At 38.2% G+C, this 17,871-nt stretch overlaps 1 protein-coding gene across 3 annotated transcripts in view; it reads left to right on the top strand.

The window, feature by feature from the left end:
• LOC139685860 (uncharacterized) overlaps positions 1–16,413 on the top strand; it is a 21,509-nt gene extending 5,096 nt beyond the window's left edge. For 2 of the 3 annotated variants that reach the window (XM_071582974.1, XM_071582975.1), the window contains 5 exons: positions 404–519; positions 2,214–2,345; positions 6,292–6,426; positions 6,578–6,649; positions 8,499–8,789. In XM_071582974.1, coding sequence (XP_071439075.1) covers positions 404–519; positions 2,214–2,345; positions 6,292–6,426; positions 6,578–6,649; positions 8,499–8,614 — 571 coding nt within the window. In that variant the 3' untranslated portion in view covers positions 8,615–8,789. Of the gene's footprint in view, positions 1–403; positions 520–2,213; positions 2,346–6,291; positions 6,427–6,577; positions 6,650–8,498; positions 8,790–16,382 lie in introns of those variants that run through there. The other variant, XM_071582976.1, reaches the window with a different exon arrangement.
• The last annotated feature ends 1,458 nt before the right edge of the window (positions 16,414–17,871 follow it).

Consider the following 17,871-nt stretch of genomic DNA (forward strand, 5'->3'; position numbering starts at 1 on the left):
TAACCAAGCAAATGGCAGTTGTAAAGAAGAGACATAAGAGCAATGCTATTGTGGCACTAGAGACTTGGAATCTTAGGATGATGCTGAGCACAGGAAAGTTGAGAAATATGATGCAAGAAACAAAGAGAGAAAATATAGACAATTTAGGCCTTTTTGATACAAGAGAAAAAAATAGGTTGGATTATTGGAGCGATACTTTTGAGTTATGTATAAGAATGGGTGTAGAGTCAACATGGAATAACCTTAGTTTTACACCAGAATAAGATTACTTGCAATTCTGAAAAGACTTCACTGAAAACTTCACCTTTGGAATGTATATTATTTGATATTTTTCAGTTTGAATAAAACTGCAGTAAACCTTTATGGAAGAAATGTTTTTTTAAGCATTCCATATTTATTTCAGTGCCAAGTTTGACTGTGCAATTGTTGAATGCCCAGAAGATTTGATTCCACCTACAGATGAAACTTGCCGGCCAAAATATTCAAAGGATTCTTGTTGCTCAACAAGTACCATTTGCAGTAAGTATCCTTTGCAGTAAGTACTTTGTAGAATAATATTAAATGTTTAAATACTATTGAACTTTGGAGATTATAAAGTTCAATATTTGTAAACTCAGTGTTGACGCTATGAAATTACTTGAGTTGATAAATTTTATAATTTCTCTTATTAATGTAAGAAATAAGCAACTTTTTGAAATTGGTTTTACAGTGAAAATTATTCGTTTAACTCTTCAGTAAATGCAATAATGAGGGCTGAAATTGTAATTATGATAAATTTATTTATTCACTCTTTCCATGGCCTTACACGATTTCGATTTCAATAAGAGTTTACATAGTGTTATTTTTTGTGCAGTTTTTGTTTTTATTTATTAAACATTATCTTTGGTACTTTGGTTCTAGTATTATACTTTATTTACCCTTTTGTCTTTGTGAGAAGGAATTAATTTCTTTCAAATTAATTTATGAAAAATATGCCATATTTTGTCATTATGACTTATCTCTTATGTTTGCTTTGTAAAAGGGTATTTTTCACTTTTTAACTGTCATGATTATTACTGGAAAAAGGTCAGAATGGCTCTGTCATCTGTGAAAACAATGTTTACTGCTCAAATCAAGTATTCCATGAAAAGTTGGCATTTTTGGCATAGTTGAAATGTCTAGCAATTTGTTTTCTTGTTGACTAATATGTGAGTATACATACAGTGGGCTGCTCTACTAAATTAACTGTTTTTCCTCTTATTCCTTAATCAGGCCTCCATAGACTTAATCATTAGTTAAGTTTGCAGGTGCTCTACAAATGTTAAAATAGAGTGTTTGAGGACACTAAAGGTGACCTTGAACCTAATGGGTAAGAAACAAGTCTACTGTGCTTTTGGGCCATACAGGGGAATTTTTGGTTATCTGGGCTCGTGTAAATTGAAAAGGGACCATCTACACTGGTTCTTCATTTGGGCTTTTTTTATGCTTTAACTTTTCTTAATTCAATTTTTCCATCAGTTGCACAATGTACTCATATTTTTTGCCTAACTCCCATTCATGTCCTTCTGAAATATGAGATTTGAGATACTTTATTCAATCCTTACACAGTTTTGCTCCATTGATTCCAATGAATATATTGGACCCATATAATACGCCTCAGAATTGAAAAATATATACAAATCCATAATATTGTTAGCTCACACATTTCTTAGAGGGTACATGTATTAAAGCATCTTCATACCTATATATCATCCCGTAGTAAGTATTTTCAAGCTTTGATAAGGTGATAAACTTTTATCACTCATACCCTTGCTCTTGAACAATGATTTTTATTTCTCTTATGCATTGTATGAAGTTCATTTTTTTCCCATTGTGACTGTGATCCGTTAATGTCTCCAAATTGGGCATCAAATGAACCGTACAGTTTGGTATGTAGTGATCTTGACAGTGCTTGAATAGGAGCCTATGTGAGTTTAGCCATTTCTATAGTTAGGTGACAAGGGTCATCAATGAAGAAAATTATGCACAATCATGGAAAACTGAACAATAATTTTTCCTTCATTGTTTCATATAAATGTTACAGCTTATAGGAAATGTATTAGTATTATGCTGGGCTTATAATATTTCATAATGAGTAAAAATGCAAATACGTATATAGAAGAGTGGGTATAATTGGATGAAAGATATATTCTCGTTGTACTAATTGATGGAATTACTCCTACTGTTTATTTTAGTAAAGAATCAGACTGATGCATGGACCCAAAAACTCTTTAAATGTGAACTGGAAGGTCGGACATATTATGAAGGTGAACGGTTTGCTCCTGAAGGAAAATGTAAAACATGCTACTGTGAGCAAGGATATGATGGTAAGATCTTTTTTTGTTTGTGTGCGATATTCCTTTATGATGCAATTAAAAAATTAAATCGTGAGTAATGACATATTTTTTTTATAATTTGTGTTGCTAATAACATACATTCTTGGAGATTTCTTGAATTAGTAAATTCATATCATTTCAGCTCTTATGCTCAAACACTGAGTTGTTAATGCTATTAATTTAATACTCAATGCTGATGAAATGACATAATGACTAACCTAAATAGTCCACTGTCAGATTCTGTTGAAGCAAATAACTCATTAGGAGGCAGGTAAGAGACTGCCTCCAGGATGGCAGTGGTTGAGTTTATTCTCCTGAATATAAGGGTACTCATAAACAAATAAGCCTTCACCACATTCCTCCCTACCAAGGGGAAGGGGAAAAAAATGAGTAATATGACCAGAAAAAAATGCTAACTCATCTCCTAAATGCACCTCAGAAGTTATGAGGAGGTAATAATAAAAATAAAGCATGGCATGAAAATTCTATTGTATTAAACACAAAAGCTTGGCAGTGAGTAAAATACCATGGGAAAAATGAAAAGATAACAGTAAATGAATTGTCAAATATTTTTTAATCAGATAACACATCCCATTTTACTTAAGCTTCCTTGATCTCACAGGATATATCCTTGCTTTCTCTTGTCCCACTTCCCTACAAGACCCACCAACTAGTTGATCACTGACTGTTGTAACACCTCTCCTCTTCCGCTCCATTTATTCCCATAGCTCAATACCACTAATTGCTATAGACAACTATACCCATTCACAACCCTACTCATTGTACCCTTCTTTACAAAGTCTCCTGGGTCCTTCATGCTTGGTGGGTTCAGTATTTACCATCTTCTAGGGTACTGGCACTTTCTTGACCTTTGTACCATCACTCTCCCTGCAGCATTTGATGAGTCCTTTCAGTACATTCCCTAACACATCAGTCCCCTCTTCCTTCCTTCCACAATTTGTTCTGGTAGCCCAAAGCTGTAAAACAGATTCTTAAACGAATCAATATTTCCTGAGCCCCATCATTCTTTAGCTGAACAACTTCAGGCCATTTGGTTAACACACATTAAAATGCTTCATTTAAAAATGGACCAGCCAAGTTAATATGTGATTGGACCCATGGTCTTCCTGGCCAACCACAACATTTTGAAGAGGCCCTAGATGGTGAAGGTTTGCTTAATAAACATAATATTCAAGACCTTGCTAAAGCTTCCATGGGCTTCAAGCATCTTAGGCCACCAGACAGCTCTAGTAAGGGACTTCAACTTAACAATGCCCTGGTGACTGGTATGCTCTTCTTTCAATATCATCAGCCTCAATTTTCCTGGATAACTACCCTATTTCCCCACATTAAACTACCATGCTCCACAGTAATTTTTTTCCATTGTAGATATGGTTTTAAATCATTGATAACTTTAACTGGTCAACCAAGCATGTGAAAGTCAAAAACTTTAACCCACTTGGGCTCCCTTGAACTTCTGGTAAACCCCCATTGCAGTTACTGGTAAAAGTTCATTTTTGCCAAGCTCTATGTACAAAAAATCTTTTACCTCTTCCTCTTTCATATCTTTAGGTAATCTTTAAAGGCCATCAGCAACTTTATTTTTTGCAGCTTTGATGTATTTGATTTTAAAATCATGGCTTTGTAAATTATTGACCATTGCTCAAGTATGTTGCCTTTGGCTGCTGTTTTGTCTCTAGGGTATAGTAGTGGACCCAAGTTTCATCTGTGGTCATAAACTCACCCAAAAAATCTTGTTGGTTACTCTCAAAATATGTCAAACATTGGTCAGAAATTTCCTTTCTGATGTGTTTGTCATCCTGCATCAAGAGCCGCGGCACCCATCTAGCATATAATGTTCTCATATCCAATTTCACTGTTTAAATGTGATGTACCCATTCAGGTGACATCCCTATAACTTCAGCAGTTGCACACTCTCAGTTGATGATCATCCACGACCATTTCATGCACTTTTGCAATAACTTCTGGGGTAGTGGCACATTTTGGCTGACAACTACACGGATAATCATCTAAGCTGCCTTGACTAAACTTCAACTCTTTTGTCCTTCTGGCAACAGTTGAATATGAAGGTGCAGAGTCCCCTAGATTGTTCTGAAAGTTGGCATGAATTTCCTTTACTTCCATAACTTCCTTTACGAAGTATTTAATCATTACTCGAATCTCAATTTTTTTCATCTTCACAAATCACTGCAGGGGAATTACAACAGAGAGGTTTCCTCACCACAGATATCTTACCAGAACACTAATGCGTAATGCATTCACTCATAAAGGATTACCTATTACTACAAGGTACATAGATCCTAAGTATCTCTATGGTGAGCAATTATAAAATGGAAATGTAAAATTTTTTCATGTAGCATCACATTAGAATGATAGTAATTTATTCACCAAAGCGTTATGTGATCCAAAGGTCAAGAATTTTAATCCTATATTGGGTGTGCAACTGAAGAATTAAGATTGAGAATTGAAGAATTGAATTGAAATCATATTTGTTTCTTTCATTTCTATGTTTGATGTGTGTGTGTGTGTTTTATTTGTTTCATATGATTACTTTTAATAACCTAGTAATAACAATCAAAAGTCTGATGGATTAAACTCTGATATTGTATTGATATAGCTGTTGCACAAAACTGAAGTGCTGCTCTCAAACGGGAGTATTTAAAAGTGGAATGGAACTGGAGTTGGTTCAGTTGTTTTCTAGTTGATAGAGATTGTTGAATGTAAAGTATGGACAATATGTATTCTTTAATAAATGAATGGTCCATTACTTCGCCTCAACCCTCCACGAAAATAAAGCAGAAGAAACAAATTGTAAGTGAATTCATGGTAAAATCTTATTGCAGTGCTGGGGATTTTTTGTTTTTCAAATGAGAAACAAACACATACGTGTTGTAGAGGATGCTTTGCTCTCATGCAACTTTCTTTGTAAAGAGAACTGGTTAGTATACTGTGCAGCCTAAGTATGCCAATGTGCAATGTTTGACTCATCTACATCTACGTAATACTCTGCAAGCCACCACAAGGGTGTGTGGTGAGGCTTGTTAGGTTGTCACCCGTAAAAGAGAATAAAATCAAATGCAAAACCAACAAATTAATGCAAATCTTCACCTATAGAGGTGAATACAGTATTCATGTAAAAACCGTTTTAGCTTGCACACATGCAAAAACATGTACTATCAGCACCTACCAACATACACATGCACCTACAAATATGCTGTATGTATATGCAACATTTAATCTTGTCCAGACTTGTAAATCAAAGAATTTTCTATTTATATAGGGACTTTGGTTTCTTACTATTATGATTCCTGACTGTCCAGGGAAAGAATAAGTATTTGTACCTATCTCCCAATCTTATCTTTGTGGTCAGATCTATCTAAATAGTGTGGGGCTATAATAATTCCTTTAGAATTATTGTTAAACTCTTGTACATACCAATGATTCGCTCTCATAAGATACTTTTTCACGGATGTTGTATGTGTAAAAGCATGTTAAATTTTGTTATATGCAAAATAAAATGAACGGTAGGAGTCCAATTAACCTGTCCTGCTTATCCCCAATGGCAGGATTTAATTTTTTGCTATAAAGTGGTGGCAGGGTTGTATGGCTATTGTTAAGGATATTTTGCCTCTACTGCATAAATTTCATACACACTTAGCGCTTGTATCTACAGAAGTAATTCCAGAGCAGGCATTTGGCACCTATTAATACTGAGGGTAGAGCCTGCATATCTCTTCCATATTGAGCAAAGTACTGGCTATGGGGATTCTGTATACATGCTTTTGCCATATGGAACCCTGATGTGTAGTGAATTGGTGGAATGTACGCTGTCTAGGATGTGTAACATTTACATTTGCAGCTTTTATTTTAGAAAATGTAGTATTCTTATTCAGACAAAAATATATTTATACTTTAGGTAGCACAAATGGCCCATGGTGTGAAGATATTTCCTGCAATATGGAACTTCGAGCTGGAAGTATGATATCTAATGGATGTGCCCCAGTGTTTTATTCTCCATATGGTATGTGCTGCCCTATGGAGTGGCAGTGCCGTAAGTATTACAACCAGATGCGGTTCCCAAATCTTTGTCATACTGTATGTTATATCAGAATACCTAATTTTGTTTTCATTTTAACATGGTGTGAAACCAGTATTCTTTGGCAAATGTTATCGAATTTCTCATTTTGCATTTTGCTTTCTAGCATCAGAGAAAGATGTTGTTATGCAAGATTCTTACAGCAAAATGGATTCTGGACTTGGTTTGAAAGATAATGGTTAGTACCTATATTGTTGAAAAAATTATAGCATTCTGGTAAATCAGGTGAACTTTCTGAATATAGTAGGTTAGGGGTTGGAATCCTATCCCATTGCACAGGTGTTATGCTGCCTTGTAATACATTTTTTGTTATCAGCACTTCAGCTATTATTATTAGCAGTATTCTACCAGGTTGGGTAAGGTTTTTGATAGGTCTAGGTACTATATAGTACTGTACTCCTTACAAAACTTATTCAAACTATCCTAATACCCTATAATACATATTAAAATAATTCATTCCTCAACTCTGCATGCTTTATATTTTCCTTAATTTAATCCAGAATTCTTATTATTCCTCTACCTCATTTTCACAGCATCATCCCCTCTAACACCATCTTCAGTATCCCCCTGCCTATCAGTAGTTCTTGCATTCACTTGTTTAGCCATTAGAGTAACTTAAAAACCCAATTTTAGTTCTCATGGTGCTGAATAAAATTCCAGTCAGTCTTTAAGCTCTTACTTTCAAACTCCTGTAAACAAACTTCTTTCAGGACAAACTAGGAAAAATGTTCCTATCAATTTTATTAAGAGAAAATATTGGAGGCATAAATGAATATATAACCCAAGCATATTATGAATGACATTCCTCACAAGGATAGGGGCTGTCAAGAAAAACTTGGTTATGCATTAAAATTTTCTCTCTCTGTCTCTCACTAATTTCTTCTATGATGCCATATCATTTTATTTATTCTTCTTTGCCTCAGTCACATTGATACCATGTTTCACTCCACCTCTTTTGCTCATAATACATCTAATGTTCCTTCTCTTGAGAGCCTCGTCACCACATTCACACAAGACTTTCTTAGTTCACCCCTTTCTCTCAAGCCATTTATTTACTCTTCTTTTTTATATTTGTTTGATGATTCAACTAAGCATCTCATTTCATTCTCCTCACAACATCTTGTCCACTTCTCCACTTTCAAGTGCATTCTGCAGTCATTACCTTCAAACTCTCCCAACCACTCACTCACTTGTTTTTGGCATGTTTTACCAATCCTCCTCATTTGAGTGCAACCTCAAGAATTAATTCATACTGCACTTGCCTCTTTTTTCCATGCAGCTTATCAAATAAAACTCTCAGTAATTCCATGCTTTAATCTTCCATACTGCTTACTTTTTTTCTTTAATGTAAATGGGAAACTAACAAAAAGTTGACTGTTCAACATTTCACACCTTTCAATAGTCCATGCATTGACATACTCATCTCTTGATGGGCCTATCTTATACAACCTATGCCACCAATATGGATTTTATTACATCATCCTCTTATTTAACTTGTGCTAATAATGAAAGATAGGGTGTGAAAGGTTACCAAAATGTGCAGTATACATTACCCTTGCAGCATGCCCTGCTTCTAGTTATCATGCTTTTCTGGTCAGTTTTGATACAGTTTCACCAAAATACTTCCAGTAAAACCAAACCCTAGCCACACCTCAGGCCTGCTTTGACTATTCTAAACAACCTAATATCTCTCTTGAAAAGAATACCTAGATAGCCAGCATACCATTGTATATGCCCCACCATGAGGAGATAGGTACACACAGTGTATTAACACACCAAGATGCTGCAAATATGTCCATAATTAGGGCCAAATTGTGATTTATTATTTTGAGGAAATGCAAATTTCTGGGTAAGTGCAAAACTCATTTTCCTAAATATTTAGTTGATACAAATAGGTTTAGAAAAACTCCTCAAGATTTTACCTGTTTCAAAGTTTTGTCTGAAAGTTTAGTGTATCCATATATACTGATTTGGTTGTCAAAACATTTCATAATAAAATAATTTAACGGTAACTTTTCTCTAAACAGATGGATGCTTCTTTGGGAATCAAAGTTTGTCTTTACATGATAAGGTTTTAATAAAAGAATCAAAGACGGAATGCACCTGTATCCTACCCCCACATGTGACATGTATCATGAAATGAAGGTAGACTGAAGAAGGATCTATGAAAAAGACTGAGCACTATGCAATACCCAATTTCAAATGAACACATACAAATGATTCTTGTCCGCTGAAGCTTTATATCCAGTTTTTCTCGATCTTGTTGTATCCAAAATTCATGTGTCCACACTAAAGTGAATAAGATCTGCAAATTTTCAGTCAAGTAAAATAAATATTATTTATAATAAAAATTAATTTTTTATAAAGAAATTAAATTAAAGATTCTTAATTTTGTTCAAATTCCCAACAAAAGAGTGATGGTGCATCACACAAATGCATGATGTCACTGCACTGAACCATTGCTCTCGTGATTCTTTTACAATGTACCTACTACTATTAAAATGAAAGAAAATATTATGTATCTGGGAAACAAAAAATATATCATCAAATGGAATTCGTTCACTACCATTGGTGAGAGCTTGATTCATCTGTGATGTTCATTGGGGCCTACCTTAAAGAAGGCACACCTTGAATATCATACTTAAACATTGTAGCAATGAAAAATTAGGAAAACATGCTATTTTTCATCAGACAAGCCTCTCTTCAAATATATATTGTAAACCAGGGATTCATATAACAAAAACGCATTCAAGAATTGAGCATCATTCCGAGAAAAAAAAATTTGCAAGCCATTTTATTGCATATAGAAGTTTATGATTAAGGAGACTATCCTGATACAGCATATCCTATAATCCATACATCAGGTTTTTAGGACATCAATCTGTAGTCCTGGGCAGTAGGGGATATGGCAGTCCTGTCGGTAAAGCACTGGGTTATTGACCAGAGAGCCCAGGTTTGATTCTCGAAGGCACCTTAAGCTTTGCCCAAACTCATTTTTCCTGTACCATACAGGTAATTCCCTGTAATTTCCCTGTAATTTCCAGGGAAACCATAGATAGCTCAGACAAAGTAAATCTTCTCCTAGCCTGATATATGAATTTCACACACCATTGACCTGGTACTAGGAGAGCTCTATTGTAACCAATCAAGCCAATGTATGAGTTGATTACTGTGGCTGTCGTGATGTTTGTGACAGTGACAGTGGTGTTTGAACAGGAGAGACTCTGACAGAAAGAGTCTGACCCCACATACAATCCTAAAAACAACTACCTTTCAACTTTAATTTCAGGGGTGGGAGTCTAGTTACGCATTGCAGGCTAGTTAGCGAGAAACTACAATCCCTGCAGCCTTACCATTTCATTCAGACCACAAAGGCTGGTGAGAAAATTTAAGTGGCAAAAATTCTCACTGCAACACTTATTTCAATCTCAGAAGTTATTTCTCTCCTCTGCTGCACCTTGAAGGGAGCAAGACACTTTTCTTGCTTTATTTCAAACAGAAGCAAATGGGAACACTGTTAGTATTGGACTCAAATTTCCAGTTTTTCCTGTTATACACTATTGTATCGATTAAAAGACTGCAAGCCCAAATATATTGGGGATCGAAATGATGCAGTGGCTAACGTACTGGCTTCCCACCCAGAGGGCCTGGGTTTGAGTCCTGGCCTGCCTGCAGGCATGGAAACAACTTTTGAGCTTTGGAGTCCATTGTTTGGTGTTGTTGCTATTCATACTCCCAGCCAGGAGGACACTTTGACCTCCTGGCTGGGAGTATGAATAGCAACACCCCATCCGTCCCGGGGCCCGTCACGCTGTCGGTCGCCTTCTCTAAAACTACTACTACCAAAAATATCTTTTTTATGAGTCACTTGAAAATTATTTCAATTTCCTCTGCATGTTATACGTGGAATTTCTCATGAGAATATCCAAGCATATTGTCCTTTAAGTAGCATTTAATTTGCAACGTACTAACACCAGAAGTAATCAATGAGAAGTTTAGTTTAATTATTAAGGATAAATCTCATACCAAATGAGGTTAGTGGGTTAACTATATGCAGTTTGTGGGCCCTGGAGTAGTCCCGGAGTTGCTGCCCCTCTCAGTACACATTAAGTCCTTTTGGAAGGAATCACAGCAATGATGCTTTGGGAGATGCTGAAATTCAAGATAAAAAAGTGTGTGATGAGGTAATTAGGACATGCTAGAGACAGTCAATTATATCAACATATTGAATACTTACAGCTGTGGTTTGTTAATATTGTGAAAGTTCAGACTTCCACCATACATCAGAACTGGAGAACTGCTTCACAAGCTGCCAAGAACTCCCTGGTGTTAGTGCTGTACCATATTTCATTCTTGGTCAACTTCTTCTTGGTTCAGAAGCTGAGAGGCTGTCAAATATCGGGGGTAGGTTGTTGGAGGGCTGCACTAATGGATACATGGAAGGTATCTAATAAAAGACCAAGAGGAATGGAATAATCTGGGTTCACCAATTACACATACCGGCCAAGTGCCTCCCTGCAGGCATGGAAACAACTTTTGAGCACTGGAGTCCCTTGTATGGTATTGTTGCTCTTCCCACTCCCAGCCAGGGGATGACAGAGGGAAGATGGGAGCTCAGCAGCTTGAGGAAAGCTTGCACTTCCTCCACCCTGAAAGCACACTTGGTGTGATTAATGGCATTGCGTTACTCCTTCAGGCAGCCAAAAAGCAGTCTCGAATGTTTGTATGCTCCTCTTCATCAGCTTATGTGACCAGTACGTCATCTATGTATTCATATGTAAATAGAAGATTTTTAAGCGGTTTATCCATGACCCTCGAAAGATCTGCACCACATCTCCAAGGCCAACTGTCATGAATGAGAACTCAAACAATCCAAATGAGGTTATTATGGTTGTTTTGGGGATATGCGTTGGGTGAACAGGGATTTGTAGGATTGCATGAACCAAATCTATTTTGGAGAGTTTGTTTTTTTTGCATGAAACATGGCTGAAGTCTTGAATGAGGGGCACAGGTAAGCAGGCTGCTACCGTTCTAGCATTTAAAGCATGGCAATCGCGGCATGGAACCATGGCTGAAGTCTAGAATGAGGGGCACAAGGTAGCAGTCAGGTACTGTTTTAGCATTTAAAACATGGTAATCACCGCATTGGTGTCTCCCATCTTTCTTGAGTACCAAGTGAAGGCCAGATAACCAGCTACTGTCAGATCTCCGTGCTGTACCCACCTTCAGCATTAGCCAGAACACCCGTTTAGCAACGGCGAGTTTATGGGGAGTGAGACGACGTGCTTTGGATAACACTGGTGGGCTGGGGTGGTTCGTATGAAATGCTCTGTGACATGTTTCACTTGACTGGGAGTTCCTGACGGGTAGGTTATATCCGGAAACTCGCACGGCAGTCGGTGATATGGGGAGGAACCACTAACTGCTCGCAATTGGTTTTGGGGGTGATGAGCTACAAACCCTAAAACAAGAAGGTTTCATAGCATTACCCACTAACTGTTGACGAGCTATATCCACGAACATGCCGTAATGGCGGAGTAAGTCCGCACCGATTATTGGCTGCGGCACGCCGGCGACCAAAAACTTCCACAAAAACTCCCGCCAGAGACCCAAAGAAAGGGAGGAGATGATGCCTCCGTATGTCTGGATTGGAGAGTTATTGGCCACGAAAAGCTGGAAATCCGCTTTGGCTTGGCACTCCTGAAGACGTGATACGGGAAAAACACAACTGTGAGTCCGGATGTCCACCAGAAACTTCATGCAAGACATGGCATCAACCACGAAAAGACGGTCGGAGGCGTATATGCAGTTACCTGCTCCCATCAAGCACTGCCTACCTCGTTTCCGGAGCTGTATAAGCATGGGCGCGTACAATTATCCGCTTTGTCACCAAAGTGGCGGTGGAACTAGCACACGTTAATGTTTCGCCAGAATGTATGAGGAGACTGCGTGCGATGCTGGTGACAGCGGCTGTGGGAAAGGGGCAGCTGGTTGAAATCGCACCCCAAAAATAGCGCTGCGAGTTGCTGGGAAAGGTTCTCGATTTTTTCCATCAGATTCCCGAGCAAACTGTTTGGAAGAAACTGCGGCGATGGTGCTACTTCAGAAACTTCATCAGCTGAGGCGGTCGACCCGTCTTCGCCGGTTGAGTGTCGAGTATGGCATGTATGCGCTATAGTAGGCAGCTTAATCAAATTGTCCGTAATAGGCCGTCCGAAACGGAGTGACCGACATGGAGGCCGTGAAGAAACTGCGACGATTTCTGGCCACCTATCTTATCGTTGCTCAGGAGCTGCCTGGTCCGATGGTGCTCAGAAATCGTCAACCGGCGAACCAACGCTTCTCGTAGCCGCTGGAATTCATCACTCTGGGCTGATGATAATATCCTCGCCTTCCTGCACGTAATGGGTGTCGAGGTTCGCCACAACCACGCAACATTTAGCATCATTGACGGTGGTCTTTATTTTGGCGCGAGATTGAGACTATAGAATCTCTTTTACCACGTAACCTCTCGTCATACATTTACAATATCAAACGCACAGATAAGAAATGATAAAGATACGTGATGGCGGATAAGTTAAAATGTCCTTTCAGCGGTGCAAACCAGAGTTGAAGCATCTCCGGACAAATTGGCGACACCGCCCAGCTTCGCGACTTATGGCGTCGTCGTAACTCTTATCCAAAGTCATCTCACTGTTAGGATTACAAGAATGACAAGAGAAGGGCAGGGTCAGAATATTGCGTGTTCAGCTCACGGCGAGGTCTCCAATTTATGGCGGCTTGTTGAAGGGGAAGATTGAAATTAAAGTCGATATTGACATCAATGGAACTGCTGTTTATTTCACCTCTAATACAACATGAGCTCGTAAAATCTGTAACGATGTTTGTCCAGTAATATAATGTGTCCTTTTCATTTTCTCTGCCACTCCTTTCTACGTTGTACTGTACATATAGGTGTAAGCGCATTATTACTTATCCCTCCCTTACAAAATCAATGATCACAAAAAAGGTAAGGCTATACTCTCAATTAATTGTACTCAGTAACCTTGATTTTCTTTGTCAATGGCACTACACAAAGGGTTAAGCAGTAACTATACCGTCCGTATGAGCTTGATATGACATAATTGATGACTACTAAATAAACTTATTGGTATGTTCTTACTGAATTCCCCTATTCCAAAATAGAGGTCCTAGTACCTCATAATTTAGCCCCAATGTCTCGGAAACGGAAATAGGAAACGGAATAGAGCATCGGATAAAAAAGGAAAAAATTCATTTAATGAACATGAACTTCCACAAATTTGAGGCAGAAACCATTGAATACTAGGAAATAATTCTTGGACGAGTCGACACAGGATCAATATAGAAATGGAAGATTTTGGATTTCTTTTTCCTATCTTTCATTCTTCTCCGGGCCGTTTCATTAGTACTGTTAAAAGGATTTGTTTCACCTTGCAAAATAATGCATTATGACGTTGCAGAATATTTTAGCCTGCTACTAGCTTCAAAATGCATGTACAATAGTTTAAAGACAAGCAAACTAATATTGTTAGGAGCCCTATAAAGAGCTTCGCCAATAACAGCTAGAAGCCTTGTAATCACTCCTCACCAGTTTTATTTCCACATTCATTTGTAAAGTAATGCGTTGCTACCCATATAGTTTTCTTTACCCGTACGCGGTTGTTCTTACGACGCCCAAAGGCACCTCTCGTCGATCTCCACAATGTGTTCCAGGAATCCTATCTGGGAACTTTCTCTATGCTGCCACTCACAGATAAGCTCCCGAAAGGTGCTAACTATACCTCTCACTGTATGCCAATTAACTCAAACTTCCTTTTTACGAGACATATTCGAAAAGGAAAGACGGTTTTCCCATTAAATAGGGTGCGACAACATAACTTCATTTTTTGAAAGCGTTTTGCGTTTGAAAAAAGGAAGTTACATTGCCTCACCCTGTATAAGGAGGATAGAGCAAAGTTGTACGCATGCAATTTCATCTATTGATTGTTTCCGAAGCTCCCGAAGTTGATATTTTGATTCAATAGTCGTTTGCCTGCCTGTGAATGATGAAATGTCCGCGAGAATCGTTTCTCCCACCAGTTGTGAAGGGCATGATTCGATATTTATGAGCAAAAGGAAAATTAACTGCCCAATTTCATCGGGAGTTATGCCTAGTTTATGAACCCACAGTGATGAGTGAAGGGAAGGTTAAACAATAGAGCCGAGACGAGAGAAAATGCCCGCACAAATGGGCATGACTGAGGGCGGAGTGGTAGGCCCGAAGAAATCGTTCGATAAGTGGACCAAGAACTGCGATCTGATTAACGATTGACGATTATTGCTTTGACTTATAATTTTGAAATTTTAATATTGTTGGAATATTGGCTCTGTAGTATTGTTTAACGCTCCTCCTCACTGACTGGATTGTTACGGAAAATCTCGAATATTACAAATTGTGTGCCAGGTGGGTACCGAAAATGCTTACCGACCAACACAAAAAGCAATTTGTTGAATGGGCGAGCGTTTTTGGACAGCCATCCACAGTTTCGACCTTGGAACTAGTGTTTATTTTCCCTTCTTGCACTTGAAACTATTGCTTGGTGGACAGAGGTTTGAAGACGACGAGGAACTCAAGACCGCCGTTGTCAACTGGTTCAATTTCCTCTCCAAGCATAGAGCATTCCCTGTCACCAGCAAGAGCGGAATGCTTTTTTCAATTCCAACGTGGAACCTATTGAAATTGTTTCAATGGAAACTGATGACAGTTTGCGGCATATTGTACTTTCTCATCGATCCTCGGGAAGTCTCTCCTTCCCACCTGGAATTGATCCAGCGGTTTCCTCCACACTCTCGCGGCTTCCTCTCCGGAAGAAATCCAGCCAGTGATGGGAAGTGTATCGAACCTACTGCTGAAAGATGGACCTTCAATGTAAAATAATTTTCAAACCGTCAATCGCCACCGGTAATTTAGTAAGCGAGAGTGAAGCGTGTCCTTCTTTCTTTTCTATACGTTTATACTTATACCCTAAAGACACACCGCCGTAAAGACTTTATCGTTAAACAGGACTTTCATTTTCAGAGAAGACATTACTGCCATAGAATAGCTTTTGGAACGATTTAATAATAACTTCCATCTGTTTTACTCAAGTGCTAACAAGTGCTTTGGCGAGGCCTGTGGAAGCGAAACGCGAGAGCGCTTCTATTCGGCTGAAGAGTATACAGTGGGGAACTCGCTTCATGACCACTTTCCCTCCCCGCTGTCCTCGGACACCTTGTCCTCGACTACTTATCCCACTTAATGGGTTGCTGAGGAAGGTGCGGAAGGGAGGAAAGAGGGACAGCTACTTCTCCGAAAAGCGGTGACGAGCACTTTCATATGCGCGTCTTTGTGTGTATCTATGGTAGCGTTTTAAGTCAGTTACTCACTTAGACATACTCACGGATAAGTTTCCGACGTAACTAGTTCCGATTTCGCGGCATTACAAGGGAAGGGAGAGCAAAGATTTCTGTGGCTGAGATAATTTATTCTAATGGCAGAAACTCATCTGCACCAAATAACGATATTTTTAAAAGCTCTTTCGAAAATCAATGCATTGAAATATTTGCCTCGCTCTCTCCGGTTGGAAATAATTTCATCACTTCGATAGATAACAGAACAACTATGCAGGTAAATTTTACATTATGCCAATGGTTTTCAGTGAAAATTATATTGCCCGACAAAGTACTGTTATCGTATTACGTATTTCTCTTAAGTACCCTTTCCTCTATTTAAAATGCTTTCTTCTATATACTATGCACCAATTATTACACAGATATTCAATTTAAAGCTGGTGACATTGTCGATGTTTCAACCTGTAAGGCATTTCCTAGAAACTATGAGAATATTTACATAGTTCTTTGTCTACTTGCAGCATGATCAACGTGGGATGTAATGAACGAGATATAGAGGATCACCTTCAACTTTCCATCGTCATGATTTCATAGTACATGATTAGCAAATATCCTGTTCTTCATATATTTGGTATATATGTTAAACAATTGGAAGGATCTCATATACGTCTACGTATGTATATTTCCAAGAAGCTTTCGATTATTTTATATTGACGCAATCAATTGGTTCGTTAGTGATGGAGTCAAACGTTTGAGTATGCAGCCCTAGGTCTTGAGTTCAAGTCTCATACAGGGATTTTCCCAAAAGGATTTATGAAAAACCCCACAATGCAATCAATTGAATTCACTTTCAAGATTTAAATGAAGAAGTGTTTACCATAGTTGTAGTTACCTGCGAAGCATCAAAAATAAAGTAGGCGGTAGTACGCGTACATTAATTGGTGGTGATTTTAATGCTCACTCTATAAATTAAATAACCAACAGTTTTAACGTCAGGGGCAATACAAAGATCTGTGCGAGCCACTCGTGTGAAAGTTAACACGAGACCTTACTGCAGTGAAATTAACATTTGTTTGGAACTAAGTTCTCCACTAGCATGTATTGCATTGATCTGCACGTCTTTCCAGGGATTTAAGTCATTGTTTTTTCCTTTTCCTAATCCTTTAAACGCCCTTCCTCTCTCATATCCCTTGCCCATCCCACCTTCTGCTTGCATCCCCTGTCACCCCGATCTTTTTGGTGGATCGCGGGGTATTTATGTAGATGTAATACTAGATACGTTCACAACGAGCTCTCTAAATCAGTTGCATCGCCAAGTAGGGCAAAGAAAATTATCCATTGATTAACCCCAAATATACCTGAAAAAGTCTTAAAAGTAGATATTATTGAGAGCATCATTGACCAAAAAGTAATAACTGCCAAATTGAATCTGAGCTCTGATGAATAAGAGAAAACTAAATGAATGATATGTGTGTTTAGAAGCGTGGGTTATGTGATTTAAAGCCTGTGAGAAATCATTCGTTTAACGATTTCAATAAAGTTAGAAAAAAATTGAGTTCTACAGGATTCGTTACAAAATTTCTTGAAATCACACGCACAGCAGTCAACAAATTAATGCCAAGAAAAGCACTGACGCGAGAACACGGAACCTACATATGACATTACACGAAGATACGGAAAACCAAAAGAGTCAACGAATATGCCATGCCAGAATGAAAAACACGCGAAAAAGTGAATAGTAGTGTATAGATTGCAAAATCGAACTTTTAAAGCATTTTACTGAGTACTCACATATGCGATACAAAAATCTACTACATATATTTTTATATGCATATCGGCTGCTGGTATCATGAGTGATGAGAGTAATGAGTATAATCTTAACTATTAATTACTGACTGTGTTGCATGTGAGCCCACTCTTTTTCAGAGGTTTCCTTATTTGTTTTCTTAGTGTGGTCTATGAAGTAGTGATCCACGCCCCATCTCAGTGGATCCTGGAGTGTCGTGTGTG

This window comes from Hetaerina americana, unplaced genomic scaffold, assembly GCF_022747635.1.
Source record: "Hetaerina americana unplaced genomic scaffold, ioHetAmer1.1.p SCAF_12, whole genome shotgun sequence".
NCBI lineage: Eukaryota > Metazoa > Arthropoda > Insecta > Odonata > Calopterygidae > Hetaerina > Hetaerina americana.